Genomic DNA, 15,638 nt, shown 5'->3' with positions numbered 1-15,638 from the left:
CATGCACCCTAGCTGGCGAACTAGCTCTCTAACTTCCCCCGTAATTGATATGTGTTTAAATGATTTTATACACTTATAAAACTTCACTTCTCATGGTCTGGGAGGTGGCACAGTGGACAAAGCATTAGACTCTCAAGCATGAGGTACCAAGTTCAATCCCTGACAGCACATGTACCAAAGTGATGTCTGATTCTTTCTTTTTCTCTCTCTTCCTATCTTTTTCACTAATAAATAAAATCTTTAAAAAAATCAATTTCTGGGAGTCAGGCTGTAGCGCAGCGGGTTAAGCGCAGGTGGCGCAAAGCACAAGGACCGGCATAAGGATCCCGGTTCGAACCCCGGCTCCCCACCTGCAGGGGAGTCGCTTCACAGGCGGTGAAGCAGGTCTGCAGGTGTCTATCTTTCTCTCCTCCTCTCTGTCTTCCCCTCCTCTCTCCATTTCTCTCTGTCCTATCCAACAACGACAACAATAATAATTACAACAATAAAACAACAAGGGCAACAAAAGGGAATAAATAAATAAATATTTTTTTTAAAAAAAGAAAAGCTTTAAAAAAATATCAGTTTCTCTGGCTTCTTCATATTTATTTCCCTCAATCTATATTCTTTTTTACAGAATTATCCTTTGTTGCCATAGGCCATGAATGTGGTTTCTTTCTCTCTCTCTTTTTAAAATATTTATTTATTTATTCCCTTTTGTTGCCCTTGTTTTATTGTTGTAGTTATTATTTTTGTTGTTATTGATATTGTTGTTGTTGGATAGAACAGAGAGAACTGGAGAGAGGAGGGGAAGACAGAGGGGGAGAGAAAGATAGAAATCTACAACCTGCTTCACCGCTTGTGAAGCAACTCCTCTGCAGGTGGGGAGCTGGGTCTCTAACTGGGATCCTTACACCAGTCCTTGTGCTTTGCGCCACATGCACTTAACCCGCTGCGCTACCACCCAACTCCCGAATGTGGTTTCTTTTCTGGAATTCAGTCTGGTGCTTAGGTAGAGTTATTTACTAACTTTATTTTTTAATATTTATTTTTATTTTATGTATTTAAGAATTTGATAAGAGACAGCCAGAAATTGAGAGGGAAAGGCATATAGAGAGGGAGAGAGACACCTGCAGCCCTGCCTCACCACTCGTGTGAAGCCTTCCTCCTGCAGGTGGGGACTGGGGGTTTGAACCCAGGTCCTTGAGCATTGTAACATGTGCACTCAACCAGTTGTGCCACCACCTGACCCCTATTTTATTTTATTATACTTTTAAGGGCGGAGGTAAATAGCATAATGGTTATACAAAGAGACTGTCATGCCTGAGGCTCCAAAGTCCCAGGTTCAATCCCCAGCACCACCATAAACCATAGCTGAGCAGTTCTCTGGTAAAATTAATAAATAACATTTAAAAAAATTTTAATAATAATTTAATAATGATTAACAAGATTGTAAGATAACAGGCGGGTACAATTTCACATAGTTCCTACCACCAGAGTTCCATGTCCCATCCCCTCCATTGGAAGCTTCCCTGTTCTTTATCCCTCTGGGAGTGTGGACCCAAATTCTTTTTGGAGTGCAGAAGTTAGAAGGTCTGGTTTCTGTAATTGTTTCTCTATTGCACATGGACATTGGCAGGTTGATCCATACCCCAGTCTGTTTCTGTCTTTCCCTAGTGGGGTATGGCTCTGGAGAGGTGAGGTTCCGGAACACAGTGGTGAGGTCGTCTGCCCAGGGAAGTCAGGATACTTACTGGCCTTTATTTTATTTTAAATATTTATTTATTTAATATTTATTCCCTTTTGTTGCCCTAGTTGTTTTTTTATTGTTGTAGTTATTATTGTTGTCGTCATTGTTGGATAGGACAGAGAGAAATTCAGAGAGGAGGGGAAGACAGAGAGAGGGAGATAAAGATAGACACCTACAGACCTGCTTCACCGCCTGTGAAGCGATGCCCCTGTAGGTGGGGAGCCAGGGGCTTGAACCGGGATCCTTAGCCGGTCCTTGCGCTTTGCGCCACGTGCACTTAACCCGCTGCGCTACTGCCTGACTCTCATTTTATTTTATTTTAATGAGAGAAAGAAAAAGAGAGATCAGAGCACTGCTCAGCTCTGGCTTGTGGTTGTGCTATGGATTGAACCTAGAGCCTTAGAGTTTCAGATATGAGTCTTTCACATAACCATTATGCTATCTATTAACCCTGTTTGCTGACTTTATCTGACACACCCTGGCACTGAATATCATGTTCTTAGGATTTTAATTTTTTAAATATATTTATTTTATTATTGGATAGAGACAGAAATTGAGAGGGGAGGGGAGAGAGAGACAGAGATACCTGCGGTACTGCTTACCACTTAACGAAGCTTTCCCCCTGCAGATGTGGACCAGGGACTTGAACCTGAGTCTTTGCACACTATTATGTGTGCATTTAACCAGGTGTACCATAGCCAGGCCCCAAGTTTTTAAACATATAATCTAGGCATGTTGTTCTTTAAGGAACAATGCTTTCCTTTAAGGTGACTCCTGGTTTTGAGGTAATGGCATTGGAGAAGAATCTTGAAATGACTTCTGTCTGTTCCTAATGAGTGGGTAACCGAGAGGTAAAAGGGTGTGGGTCTTTCTGGTGATTCCTGTCTGTAATCCCTCAACATTCTCACTGTCTTATCCTGACAGATCATACAGCGCATCACATGGGTGAGCCCACCTGCCATCACCAGAGAATGGAAGAGGAAGGTAGCCCAGGAAGCCATTGAGAGCCTCAGTGCCTCCAAGCTGGCCAAGAGCATTTGCAGCCAGTTCCGGACTCGGCTCAATAGTTCTCATGAGGCTTTTGCAGCCTCTTTGCGGCAGGTGGGTACGTAGGGACAGAGTCACAGCTGGACCACACAGACAGACTCACCCACTGGAAAATGTTTTGCTCTCTGTTCCATATCATGTGGAGATCATTGTGTTTCTTTCTCTTCTCTTAAACAATAATATAACGTTATAGGAAGCTTTGTAAGTTTTACATGGCTCTTTTTATTTATTCATTTTTGCTACCAGAATTTTCAGTAGAACTTACCTATATGATTCCACTACTTCCAGTGACCTTTTTCTCTCACTCTCTCACTCTCTCTCTTTTCTTCCTTTTTTTAAGCTAGGGGGTGAAAAGGGACCTTACCCAGTAAAATACACACTTTACCATGTACAAGAATCCAGGCTCAAACCACCAGCTACCACATGGAGTCAGGGAGAGCTTCACGAATGGTGGAGCAGTCCTTAGTGCTATGGTATCTCTCTTCTCTGTCTCTGTTTCTCATCCTCTAAGAGTCCAGAAAGCAGGGCATGGGACCCCAGAATATCCCTGGTAGAAAAAAAAAAAAGGTGAGAGAAGGGGGGGGAGAGAGAGAAACAGAGAGATGCCACAGCACTACTTTGCCACCTGTGATGGTCCGGGGCTTGAACCCAGGCCCTTGTACATAGTAAGGTGTGTGTTCTACCAAGTGAGCTATTGCCCAGCCTTACATGTCTGTTTTTCTAATTGTGGGGAGAGTGGAAGGAACTTGGTTAATTTCTCCTCATTTTACTAAGTAGGAATGGAATTGAGAGGTAGGTAGATTTCTTTAAAAGATTTGATGTAGCTTTTTAGGAATGAGTTATAGAAAGGTATGATTTTGTAACTTCCTTGCAAGTTGGCAAGTATATGGCCTCAACTTACCTCTTTGGGTGTGCCTGTGTCTGTGGTATTATGTATCTAGGAGCCAAAATGAGTACTTACTCAGAGCCCACTGTGTGGCAGACTTTTTTTTTTTTTATAGATATTTATTTATTCCCTTTTGTTGCCATTGTTGTTTTTAGACTTTCTGTTGAATATGTTTGGACAGTTTATTTGTATAATTATCTACCTATTATCTATTTGATAATTCTACCTACCTCTTGTATAATTATCTTCAAGAGGTAGGTAGAATTCTCCCTATATAGCAGGTGAGGAAAGCAACAGACGGGAATTGGTAGGCCATATCTCTTTTCTTTGTGTCCCACCCAGTTGGAAGCTGGCCACTCAGGCCGACTGGAGAAAACTGAAGATCTGTGGCTGAGAGTTCGGAAGGACCATGCTCCACGCCTGGCCCGCCTTTCTCTGGAAAGCCGCTCTTTACAGGATGTCTTGCTGCATCGTGAGTTGTTTTTTTCCTAGTCATCTGGAGGAGGGTTCTGGATATCTCACACCCCCATGCCCAGCCCTGGAGAATCCCAGTGCCTAAAGCTGCTTCCATAGGAAGCTGCCTGGGTACCCACTGGTATGTTTCTTATCTCCTGAAGTCTTTCTGGTCCTGCTATAGTTCAAATAGCATGACTAAAGTTTATTTAAATCAAACTAGTTAGGTTACTTTCAGCTGTTTAGAACAATGCCAACATTTCTTCCTCTAGTGTAATTTACAGTTTCCTGCTTTTAGGCAGGTCCACACCTAAGAATCTTACAGTGGCTGGGAAGTGGCTTAGTGGTTAGTGTTCAGGACCTGTATGTATGAGGCTTCAGCTTCAAGCTCCAACACCATATATGTCACAGTAGAGCTCTGTTTCTCTCTCTCTCTCATAAAATAAGTATCAGTTTTTAAAGGAATCTTGGGAACGTTGCCCACAAAATTTTTATCCCTCTTGTTCTCTTTCTGTATTTTGTAGACAAACCTAAACTGGGACAGGAACTGGGCCGGGGCCAATATGGTGTGGTGTACCTGTGTGACAACTGGGGGGGACGCTTCCCTTGTGCCCTCAAATCGGTTGTCCCTCCAGATGAGAAGCACTGGAATGACCTGGCTTTGGAGTTTCACTACATGAGGTAGGTTGTTTTCTATTTATCTCTATGGGAAAAGATCCAGAGAAGTCAAAATACTGATCAAAATGTTTTAATCGAGAGTTATAACATGTCTCCTCTCCTAACCTAGGTCTTAGTGTTATAGACTAGCATTTCTGTTTCTGACCCAGAAATGTGCTTTGTTCAAAGCCCTTACTTTTCTTTCCCCACCATCTTACTTCTTAAAACCATTCCTTTCAGTTAACTTTCTACCTTGGTCTTTGAGATCTATCACTTTTGAGATCGCATGATTCTTTGTTCTTGTAAGAGAAACCTCTCTCTGCACTGAGGGCTGTTACTTCTGGATCTGGAACAAGTGTGATCTCCAGGCTATTTCTTTGCACATGCCCTGCAGATCAGAGGTAGAGCAATGTAGCCCAACCCTCTCTGCTTCTCACAGGTCTCTGCCGAAGCATGAACGGTTAGTGGATCTCCATGGTTCAGTCATTGACTACAACTATGGCGGTGGCTCCAGCATTGCTGTGCTGCTCATTATGGAGCGGCTGCACCGGGACCTCTACACGGGGCTGAAGGTGAGGCAAAAGGCAGGAGACCCAGCTGGCCACCAGACTCAAGGCTCCTTTCAGGCCTCTCATCTGTTGTTTATCCAGAACTCTTCTTTACTTCAGAAGTCATTCTGGGAAATCAATTTTTACTGCCTTTACTGAAAGCTTTCAAAATTCCTCAGAATATATATTTTTTAATATTTAATTTCTATTTTGTTTTATTGGATAGGGACAAAGAAATTGAGTGGGAAAGGGAAGATAGAGAGGAACACCTGCAGCACTACTTCACCACTCATGAAGCTCCTGGTCCCTGCAGGCAGGGACCAGGAGCTTGAACCTGGGTCCTTGTACATGGTAACATGTATGCTCAAGCAGTTGTGCCACCACCTGTATTTATTTCACTTTGTTTTATTTTATTTTATTTTATTATTTGTTATTATTTAATCAGAAAATGAAAATTTTGACAAGACCATAGGATAAGAGGGGTACATTTCCACACAATTCCCACCCCCAGAACTCTGTATCCAATTCCCTCCCTTGATAGCTTCTCTATTTTTTTTTAAAGAATTTTATTAATGAAAAAGATAGGGGGAGAGAGAAAGAAACAGACATCACTCTGGTACATGTGCTGCCATGTACCAGACTGAACTCAGGACCTCATGCTTGAGAATCCAATGCTTCATCCACTGCACCATCTCCTGGACCACACTTCCTTATTCTTTATCCCTCTGGGAATATGGACCTGGGATCATTGTGGGGTGCAAAAGGTGGAAGGTCTAACTTCTGTAATTGCTTCCCCACTGAACATGGGCATTGTCAGGTCGATCCATACTTCCAGCCTGTCTCTCTCTTTCCCTAGTGGGGCAGTGATCTGGGAAAGTGGGGCTCCAGGGCACATGAGTTCTCTGCCCAGGAAAGTCATGTTGGCATCATGGTATCATGTGGAACCTGGTGGCTGAAAAAGAGTTAAGATATAAAGCAGAACAAACTGTTGATTAATCCTGAACCTAAAGGCAAGAATATTGCAGATGAAGATTTAGGGTCTCCATTTTGGAAAAAGCTAGGAGATCTATTTTAGGTATATTCCAAGGGGCCCATGACTTTACTAGTTTTTGCCTTCACTTGACATCTAATATGCAGGTGGACTCAAGTTATTGTCTGGGGAGATGGTGTCATAGTTGGAAAAAGGACTAGAAAGCTGCATCAGGGTAGAGAGTAGCCCCCAAATATGGGGAAAGTATATAAATATTGTTAATTATAAACCCCATCGATTTGATCTGGGGCCCATATTCAGCACAGGAGCCTATGTAAGCTCTTCATTCCTGTAGGTCTGAGCTCACATTCTGTGGTCATGGCTAGGAACATTACAGGCTGTACTAGTTTCAGGACCCATCTTCCTCGGATAGTAGGTAGAGTATGTTGTTCAACCTCCCTCCTACAGTTGTTGATCCACATTGAGGGCAAGGTCCTATAGGGGACCCCAGAGGGGTCCACCATGTTGTTTCTGATAGAGATGACCAGTGACTGGAGAGAGGGATCTGTTAGAGGTGTAGTCTCATCATATCTGTGTGGGAATCCCAGGACTCCCTGACTGGGGCCCCAGGTAATGGGTTGGCCTGATAGGGACTAAAGAGTCATCATTAAAGTGTGCCTGTCTCTTGCCTTTATTTCTCTTTCTATCCAGAATATTGATTCATTACTTTTACTTCTGATGGTGACTGTAAAATTCCAAACTACTCATAAGAGCAGAAAGTTTTACTTCATGTATTTTTCTCTTCTCTGTTCTCAGTGGATAAAGCCAATTTTTGTCATTCAGTCAAGAAACATTTATTAGTGACTATTTGGTATAATACCTTGTATAAGGGGTCATAAGAATATATAAAAATGTACAATTTCCAGAAGCTTTTAAGAAAATTATTGTAAGTAAATATTTCCCCAAATTTGATATTTGATAAAATACTTGATAGTTAAAATTTGGGCAGTTAGAATTAAAAGACTGGAGGACTAGGTGGTGGCACACTTGGTTGAACATACATGACAGTGCACAAGGACCTAGGTTCAAGCCCCCAGTCCCCTTCTTCAGTGGGGGAAACTTAATAAGTGATGAAGCAGCGCTGGAGGTCTCTCTCTGTCTCTCTACCTTTCCTCTCTTTCTCTGTTTAATAATTAGATAAATAAAAGGTTAAGAGAGAGTTGGGTAAGAGAGGGAGAGAGAGGGGGAGAGAGACTGTAACAAGAAGAATGACAAAGGCAACACCCAGATATCTGAAGGCTAATAAGATACCAACACATTAGATCAGTTGGATCATTCTAAGAATGGAGGAAGTTACTGTATGAGGAAATGTTAGGGGAAAAATTATGAAAGGCCAAAAATGCTAAGAACGTACATAGGATTCAAATTCCATTATAGAGCTAAAAATGTTTTATGTGAATAAAGATAAAGTACCCTCAGTTGGTATTATATTTCTTACATCTAAAACAACCACTAAAAGGAAAGTGAAGAGATTTCTTTTGTCTGTTGAGTTGGAACTTAGTAAAAGGGAGTGTGGGAAACTAATCTCAAAGTATCTGGACGGATTCCTTCTCACGGACTCCTCTTGTACTAGTTTAAATGGAAACTTTCAGAAGTAAAACGGGAAATCTTAGGAATGCTTATAGGAGTCATGATAAGGAAACATGGTAAGGAAAATGATTCTCCAAGTAGCTTTCCCTTCTCATTCCAGAAGAGTGAAGCTCAGTGCTTTCTGATTTTTTCCCACAAGTTAACTGGAAAGCCATACTTCAGCTTTTGAATAATATAATATACTTCAGAATTCAAGACCCTAAATGGGAAATTGGATAGAAGTAAGATTAGTAACTTTGGTGTTTAATCCATGTAACCAAACTGGGCTAACCAGACCGAAGAGCAATAGAGGTAAACGTTTCCTTTTTTTTTTTTTTTTTTTTTTGCCTCCAGGGTTATTGCTGGGGCTCAGTGCCTGCACCATGAATCCACTGCTCCTGGAGGCTATTTTTTTCCCCTTTTGTTGCCCTGGTTGTTTTATCATTGTTGTAGTTATTATTATTGTTTTTTATTGCTGTCATTGTTGGATAGGACAGAGAGAAATGGAGAGAGGAGGGGAAGACGGGGGGAGAGAGAGAGACACCTGCAGACCTGCTTCACCACCTGTGAAGTGACTCCCTTGCAGGTGGGGAGCCGGGGACTCGAACCAGGATCCTTAAGCTGGTCCTTGCGCTTTGCGCCACGTGCGCTTAACCCGCTGTGCTACCACCTGACTCCTAACCTTTCCTTTTTAAATATATTTTTTATTATCTTTATTTATTTATTTGTATATAGATAGTCAGAAACTGAGAGGGTAGGGAGATAGAGAGAAAGAGAGAGACATCTGCAACACTGCTTTACCACTTGCAAAGCTTTCCCCCTGCAGGTGGAGGACTGGGGGCTTGAGCCTGGATCCTTGGGCACTGTAATGTGCGCTCAACCAGGTATACCACTGCACAAGCCCCAAGGTAAACCTTTCTAAAGGACTAAGAAACTGTCTCAAGGGCTGTTCCACAATTTCTTCAGGGGCAGAAATGAATTTATACCTCCAATCACATTTGGGGATTGTCTAAGTGGCTTATGAAGAGCCTCCACAGGATTTTTTATGAGACCTTCATAGCTTGGCTTCCTCTGCCTCCCTCTCTTAATTGCTTTCCTCTACTTCTTCTTGTTTGTTTGTTTATTTATTTATTTTTACCAGAGCACTGCTCAGATCTGGCTTATGGTGACCATGCAGGGGAATTGAACCTGGGACTTTGGAGCCTCAGGCATGAGAGTCTCTTTGCATAACCATTATGATATTTACCCCTACCCTTCCTCCTCCTCCTCTTTCTTCTCCTCCTTTTCTACCTGCGAGGAATGGAGAGAGGAGGAGAAAACAGAGGGGGAGAGAGAAAGACACAGACTTGCTTCATTGCTTATGAAGCAACTCCCCTGCAGGTGGGGAACTAGGGTCTCGAACTAGGATACTTATGCCAGTCCTTGTGCTTTGTACCACCAGCGCTTAACCCGTTGCGCTACTGCCTGGCTCCTGAAGGAACTCTTTAGTTGGTTTAAGCAAGTTCAATTGAAGAGTTGCCTTGTCAGTAACAAGTAAATTCTTTGTCTCCCCAAGGCTGGGCTGACCCTGGAGAAACGTTTGCAGATAGCACTAGATGTGGTGGAAGGAATCCGTTTCCTGCACAGCCAGGGACTTGTCCACCGTGATATCAAACTAAAAAATGTGCTGGTAAGTAAGAGCTGTTTTCCCAAGATAACACCCTGTCTCGGTGGTGTTATATGTAAGTTTAGTCACAGGAAAAGCGTGATGGGAAAGGAGTAGAATTAACTAATTAAGCAGAGAAGATGGATGATATCCTGGATATAACTCTTGGGGAGTGAGGGTTGCATAGTAGAGTTATCTTACATTGCTCGAGGTTTTTTTCTCCCATCACTATTGAAAAGTTTGAAATTACAAAATGTTAGAAGAGTGGTACAGTAGAATTCCATATACCCTTCTGGTTTATACTCTTTGTCCAAGCTCATTTGCTTTAGTCATCTATATGGTGAAGCCATCCAGTTGATGTTCTAGTGTGTCTCCCCCCTTTTTAAAATATATGTTTTAGGGAGTCGGGCTGTAGCGCAGCGGGTTAAGCGCAGGTGGCACAAAGCACAAGGACCGGCATAAGGATCCCGGTTCGAACTCTGGCTCCCCACCTGCAGGGGAGTCACTTCACAGGCGGTGAAGCAGGTCTGCAGGTGTCTGTCTTTCTCTCCTCCTCTCTGTCTTCCCCTCCTCTCTCCATTTCTCTCTGTCCTATCCAACAACAACGACAACAACAATAATAACTACAACAATAAAACAACAAGGGCAACAAAAGGGAATAAATAAAATAAAATATTTTAAAAAAGAAATTATTTAAAATATATATTTTTTACTATTAATAATAATAATTATTATTATTATTATTTTAACAGAGCACTGCTCAACTCTGTCTTATGGTGGAATTGAATTTGGGACTGTGAGCCTCAGGCATGAAAGTCTCTTTGTATAACCATTATGCTATTTACCCCTGCCCCCACTTTTTATATCTCCACATAAATACATACTTTTCTTAAAAAGGGCATTCTTCTAGGTAATTAATATAGTAACATCACATGTAAAAATGTTAATATTGATACATTGCTATTAATTAATATAGAATCTGTATTAATATTTCCTGGTTGTTCTAAGTATGTCCAATTTTCCTAAATCTGGTTGATTTCTTTGATCTAGGCTCCAAACAAAGGATTTATATAATGCATTCTGTGGTCATGCTTCTTTAGCCTCCTGTAATATAGATTAGTACTCACGTCTTTTTTTCTTATATGACATTGGCCTTACTTATGCAGCCTATCAGCTGAGCTATCTCCCCTCCCCTCTACTTACCAACTTTTCTGCTCTGTGGTCTAAAATTCAGAGAAAAAGTATGAAGAACTGAAATACTTCCTGTGGTATCCTTCACTTATTCATTTTTTTTCAAGCTTTGTTAAGCTCCTAACTTTCTAAGTGCTGGGGATACAAAATGGATAAACACTACCTTCAGACTGCCAGCTGTCTGAGGAGACAGTAATGGGAATGAATCTGGAGATGGGGAGGTTGGAGGAGGTTAATTCAATACTGCTTTGAGATAGACACCTACTTTTGAGTACTGTATGCAAGAACAGACCCAGGATAACTCTAACCCTGCTTTGATGGCAGCTGGACAAGCAGAACCGTGCCAAGATCACTGACTTAGGATTCTGCAAGCCAGAGGCCATGATGTCAGGCAGCATTGTGGGAACACCAATCCATATGGCCCCTGAACTTTTCACAGGTGAGCTGAGTGGCGAGCAGTGGGCTTGGGAAGGGCTCTGTACTTTAACCCTGAGTATAGGGAACCCACAAACCAATTAATATCCACAAGTTCTGATAGACCTAGCACTGGCAGGGGAAACCCAAGACAGACTGGGGAGGTAGATGGAAAGAAAGAAAAGTACAAATAGCTATTCTTTTGGATGTCTTTTTGGGCTATTAGTCCTTTAACTGCCATAACTAGCCAATTGTTTAGTCATAAAGTATTGACTGAATAACTCCTATGTAGTAGGACTTACCCTCTGTCAATAGCAGTGGTAAATAATTAAGAAGCAGTATAAGACAGCATGTGATTAAGTGCTCAATTAAATGCTGCATGGTGTATATTAGTGTTCAGAGAAGGGATAAGTGAAGGTTGAAGTGTTCAAGATTTTTGAGGTGGAGCTGTGATTTCAGGTAGAATCAGATCTTGAAAAAAAAATGGTAGTTGGGGAGGAAACAATCATTTCCTTCTTCCCTCCTTCCCTCCCTTCCTTCTATTGAATAGGACAGAGACAAATTGAGAAGGGAGAGAGAGATTGGGAGAGAGAAAAACAGACCTGCAGACCTGATCCACCACTCATGAAGTATCCCCCTGCAGGTGAGGAGCCAGAGCTCAAACCCTGGTCCTTGCTAATGGTAATATATGCGCTTAACCAGTGTACCACCACTTGGCCTTTACAAACATTTTATTATTTTATTTATTGATAACAAGGATAGGAGGGGAGACAGAAAAAACAGACATCACTGTGGTACATGTGCTGCTGGGGATCAGACTCAGGACCTTATGCTTGAGAGTCCAACACTTTATCCACTGCACCACCTCCAGAACCACCACAAATATTATTAAATAGGTAGCATGGGTATTTTTTTCATAGACTTTGTTACTTTTAGGCCTCACAACAATTCCATGGTGATGCTGACATATTTTTATGCCCATTATCATGGATAAAGTTATGTCAAGGCCAAACAAGGATTCTACTCCAAAACTGAGCTGGATTGCAATCTTGGTCTTTCTGTTTTAGAGGTAATCATGTGTTGTGAAAGATAGGAAACTCTGGAGACTGGGGAAGAGAGGATATGAGAACTTCCACAGAATATGTAAGCTTGGAAGGAAAGAACTCTACTCAGGGAATAGTAGCAAGCAAGGTCAGACATAAGCACCATGAACTTAAAATGCATGCATAAGAGGCAAGGCTGATGTGGAAGAAGTTAAGAAGCTATTCAGCCTTTGAGCAGGTGAAGGATGAGAAGAACCTGTTTACGGAAGATTAATCTAGGAACAGAGGAGGTGTAAGTGGCAAGATCTAAAGCAGGCAGACCAGTGGTGGCTATCTCCAGGACTAGGTGCTAAAACATACCAACAAGGTAGATTTGAGATCAATTCAGAGAAAAAGTGGGTGAGACTTTGTTATTAGCAGTGGAGCAGGGCTATAGGTATCTCTCTGTCTCTCTTTCCTTCTCTATTCTTTTTCCCTCTCAGTTTCTTTCTGTGTCTTGTCAAAATTAAATAGTTGAAAAATATTTTTAAAATACTTTGTTATTAACATCATATGGGTAGGGCTGAAAGATGATTCTAAGGTTTTGAGCCTTAGTGGATGAGAAATGGTTGTATCATTGCTAGGGAAAATGAGAAGACTTACTAGTATTGGTATGAGTTAAAATTAACAGTAAATTTGGATTTTTCTAATTAGTCTCATACACAAGCCTTTTCTTGGCTCTTCACCAGGTGATAGGCGTGAGGGGTAGGAGTTAACTGGAGAGCTGTTATCCCTCCTACCACATTGGAACAAAGTAGACTGTCATCATTTTTGCTCTCTAAATTAAAAAAAAATTCTATTTCCACTGCTATTATTTATGTTGACTACTTTATATTTCAAATTCTTTGGTGATTCTTATACAGTACATATTACTGCTGTCAGATTCATCTTTTTAAAATTTTTTTTTCCCCCAGGTCATTTCTTGTTTTCAAATATAGCTGACCTCCTGCTGCCTGCTGAATCCAGACTCTTCTGTGTGACTTTAAAAGTCTTTATAACTTCCGACTACCTACTTATATTTTCCTGGCATGATTTTCTGGTGTTAATCTCGTTTGCCGGTCCCATTAAAATGAAAAGCCTTTCCTTTCTCCTTTGTCACGTTCTAGTCTTGCCTCTTTTAATGTCAGTTTGACCTCCCTCACGTCATTTATTGTTCTGTAAATGGGATTTAGAATGTATTATAAATGTGTCTTGCCTGACAGGTTGTTATGGAAGGGGATGGATGCTAAAAGCTGTAGAATAAAAAACAGTATGTGAGGACCTCTGTAGATGCACTGCAGAGTGCCATGGCATTGGTGGTGATGCTGCTCATCTCTCTCCTTGGATCACTATTTGTTATCTCTTTTCACTGTAGGGAAGTATGATAACTCCGTGGATGTCTATGCTTTCGGCATTCTTTTCTGGTACATCTGCTCAGGCTCTGTCAAGCTCCCCGAGGCATTTGAGAGATGTGCCAGCAAAGACCATCTCTGGAACAATGTGAGGAAAGGTAAGAGCCACAAGCCCTACTTTGTCCCTGTGAGAGTAGATATGACCAGCCACTGCAGGGGCCTCCAGCTTCCTCTCCAGCCAGCTCACAGCTGAACCCCATATCCATTTAAATATTATGGAACAAAAAAGCTATTTATTTATTCATTTATTATAAATATTTCTTTCAATAAGAGAGATAGAGAGATACAGAGAGAATGACACAGAAATACCAGAGCACTCACTGTTGAGCTCTGGTTTATGATGGTGCTGGGGATTGAACCTGGGACCTTGGAGCCTCAGGCATGAAAGTCTTTTTCATAACCATTATGCTGTCTCCCCAACCCCAAAAAGATACTTAAGACAAACCTTTCCTAGGAAAAAAATTGTACACAACTATCTCAAAAAGTTTATTTTTCACTGGGGACAAGGTAGTGGCACACCTTATTAAGTGTACATATTACCATGTGCAAAGACCCAGGTTCAAGCTCCTGGTCCCCACCTGCAGGAAGAAAGCTTCACAAGCAGTTAAACAGTGCTGCAGGTATCTCTCTGACTCGTTCTCCCTCTCTATCCCCCTTCCCTCTCAGTTTCTTTCTATCCTAGCCTATCAAATTATAAACAAGTAAAGTTAAAAAAAAATCTAAAAAGAAAAAAAGGAGAGGATACTTAAAAAACTGTGTCTGTATTTATTTTTTCTTTAGAATTTATATTTCATGGACCAAGAAACAGCTCACCCAGTAGAATGCATATCTTACTGAGTTTGAGGGTCTGGGGTTGAGCCCTGGAGCCACATTGGAGCACAAAAGATGTTACATGGGAACACTTCATAGATGGTGGAGTGATATGTAGTGTCTCTCCTCTCTATGTCCCCTTCTCTACCTGAAGTAAATAGAATGAGAAAGTTAGTTTGGGAGCAATGGAATAAAGTCCCCCCACCCCTCCCAGATTCGTTTTTCAAGTCCCTTCAACTTGTTTTCTGATTTTTTTTATCATTATTGTTAGGCTCTAATCTTGATGTTTGCAGTCAAAGTAAAAAATTAGAGTATCTTGATTCCCAACTGGGACTCAGCCTGTGTGCAGTTGACATACCTCTTCCTCATATTGGTTCCTCTCTCACTGACTCTGATCTGATTGCCTGGTCTCTATCTCCAGGGGCTCGCCCAGAACGCCTTCCTGTGTTTGATGAGGAGTGCTGGCAGTTGATGGAAGCCTGCTGGGATGGTGACCCCTCTCAGAGACCTCTCTTGGGCATTGTCCAGCCCATGCTCCAGGGCATCATGGACCGGTTATGCAAGTCAAATTCTGAGCGGCCAAACAGAGGACTCGGTGATTCTACCTGAAACTGAAGTCCTTTTTCTTCCATTCTCTTTTTTCTTTCTTCCCCATGATGTTTTGGCCATGAGGATAATTTGGCATTTATTCATTACAGAGTGCTTCCAAGGGACTCCATGCTTGCTGGGCAACTTGAGACACCTCCCCCCCCCTACCCCCCTGCAGAGATGGCTCATGGATGGCTGCTTGAGCATGTCCAGCAGCTCACTGATGCCCCAAGCTATCCCTTTAGCAAAAGCTTGTCTAGGACTAGAGTATGTAGTGCTCTGGCCTCAGAGCTGAGGAGGAGGCAAATGTTATCACAGTCTGTTAACTGTATGTTTCTGAGACAGGCAGGGACACTACAGTGACAGTAGTATTAAAAGCTATAATTTTGACTCTAGATAGGAGTAGTTTGGTTCTATTCAATCATCAGAAACCTTGGGAAAATTAAACTTAGTTCTGGGATTGTTAAAACATAAGAACAAAATATTCACTAGTGGCTGCCTGGTCCTGGCTCTCCACAACCAGAGATTGCAGGTTGCAATAGCCAGAGACCCACCCAAGGAAGGGCTAGAAACAAAGGTATTTATCTTTTCCTTGCAC

At 41.8% G+C, this 15,638-nt stretch overlaps 1 protein-coding gene across 1 annotated transcript in view; it reads left to right on the top strand.

The window, feature by feature from the left end:
- The window catches only part of DSTYK (dual serine/threonine and tyrosine protein kinase), a 70,455-nt gene extending 55,027 nt beyond the window's left edge, over positions 1-15,428 (top strand). Inside the window, exons 6-13 of the mRNA XM_060178721.1 lie at positions 2,654-2,830; positions 4,005-4,134; positions 4,640-4,796; positions 5,212-5,344; positions 9,475-9,588; positions 11,080-11,194; positions 13,606-13,740; positions 14,874-15,428. Coding sequence (XP_060034704.1) covers positions 2,654-2,830; positions 4,005-4,134; positions 4,640-4,796; positions 5,212-5,344; positions 9,475-9,588; positions 11,080-11,194; positions 13,606-13,740; positions 14,874-15,061 — 1,149 coding nt within the window. The 3' untranslated portion in view covers positions 15,062-15,428. The remainder of the gene's footprint in view (positions 1-2,653; positions 2,831-4,004; positions 4,135-4,639; positions 4,797-5,211; positions 5,345-9,474; positions 9,589-11,079; positions 11,195-13,605; positions 13,741-14,873) is intronic.
- Positions 15,429-15,638: the final 210 nt, after the last annotated feature.

The sequence above is a fragment of the Erinaceus europaeus genome, chromosome 19 (genome assembly GCF_950295315.1).
Source record: "Erinaceus europaeus chromosome 19, mEriEur2.1, whole genome shotgun sequence".
NCBI classification, from domain to species: Eukaryota; Metazoa; Chordata; class Mammalia; order Eulipotyphla; family Erinaceidae; genus Erinaceus; species Erinaceus europaeus.
Note: the sequence above shows the minus strand (reverse complement) of the source record. Positions and strands in the feature narration are given on the sequence as shown.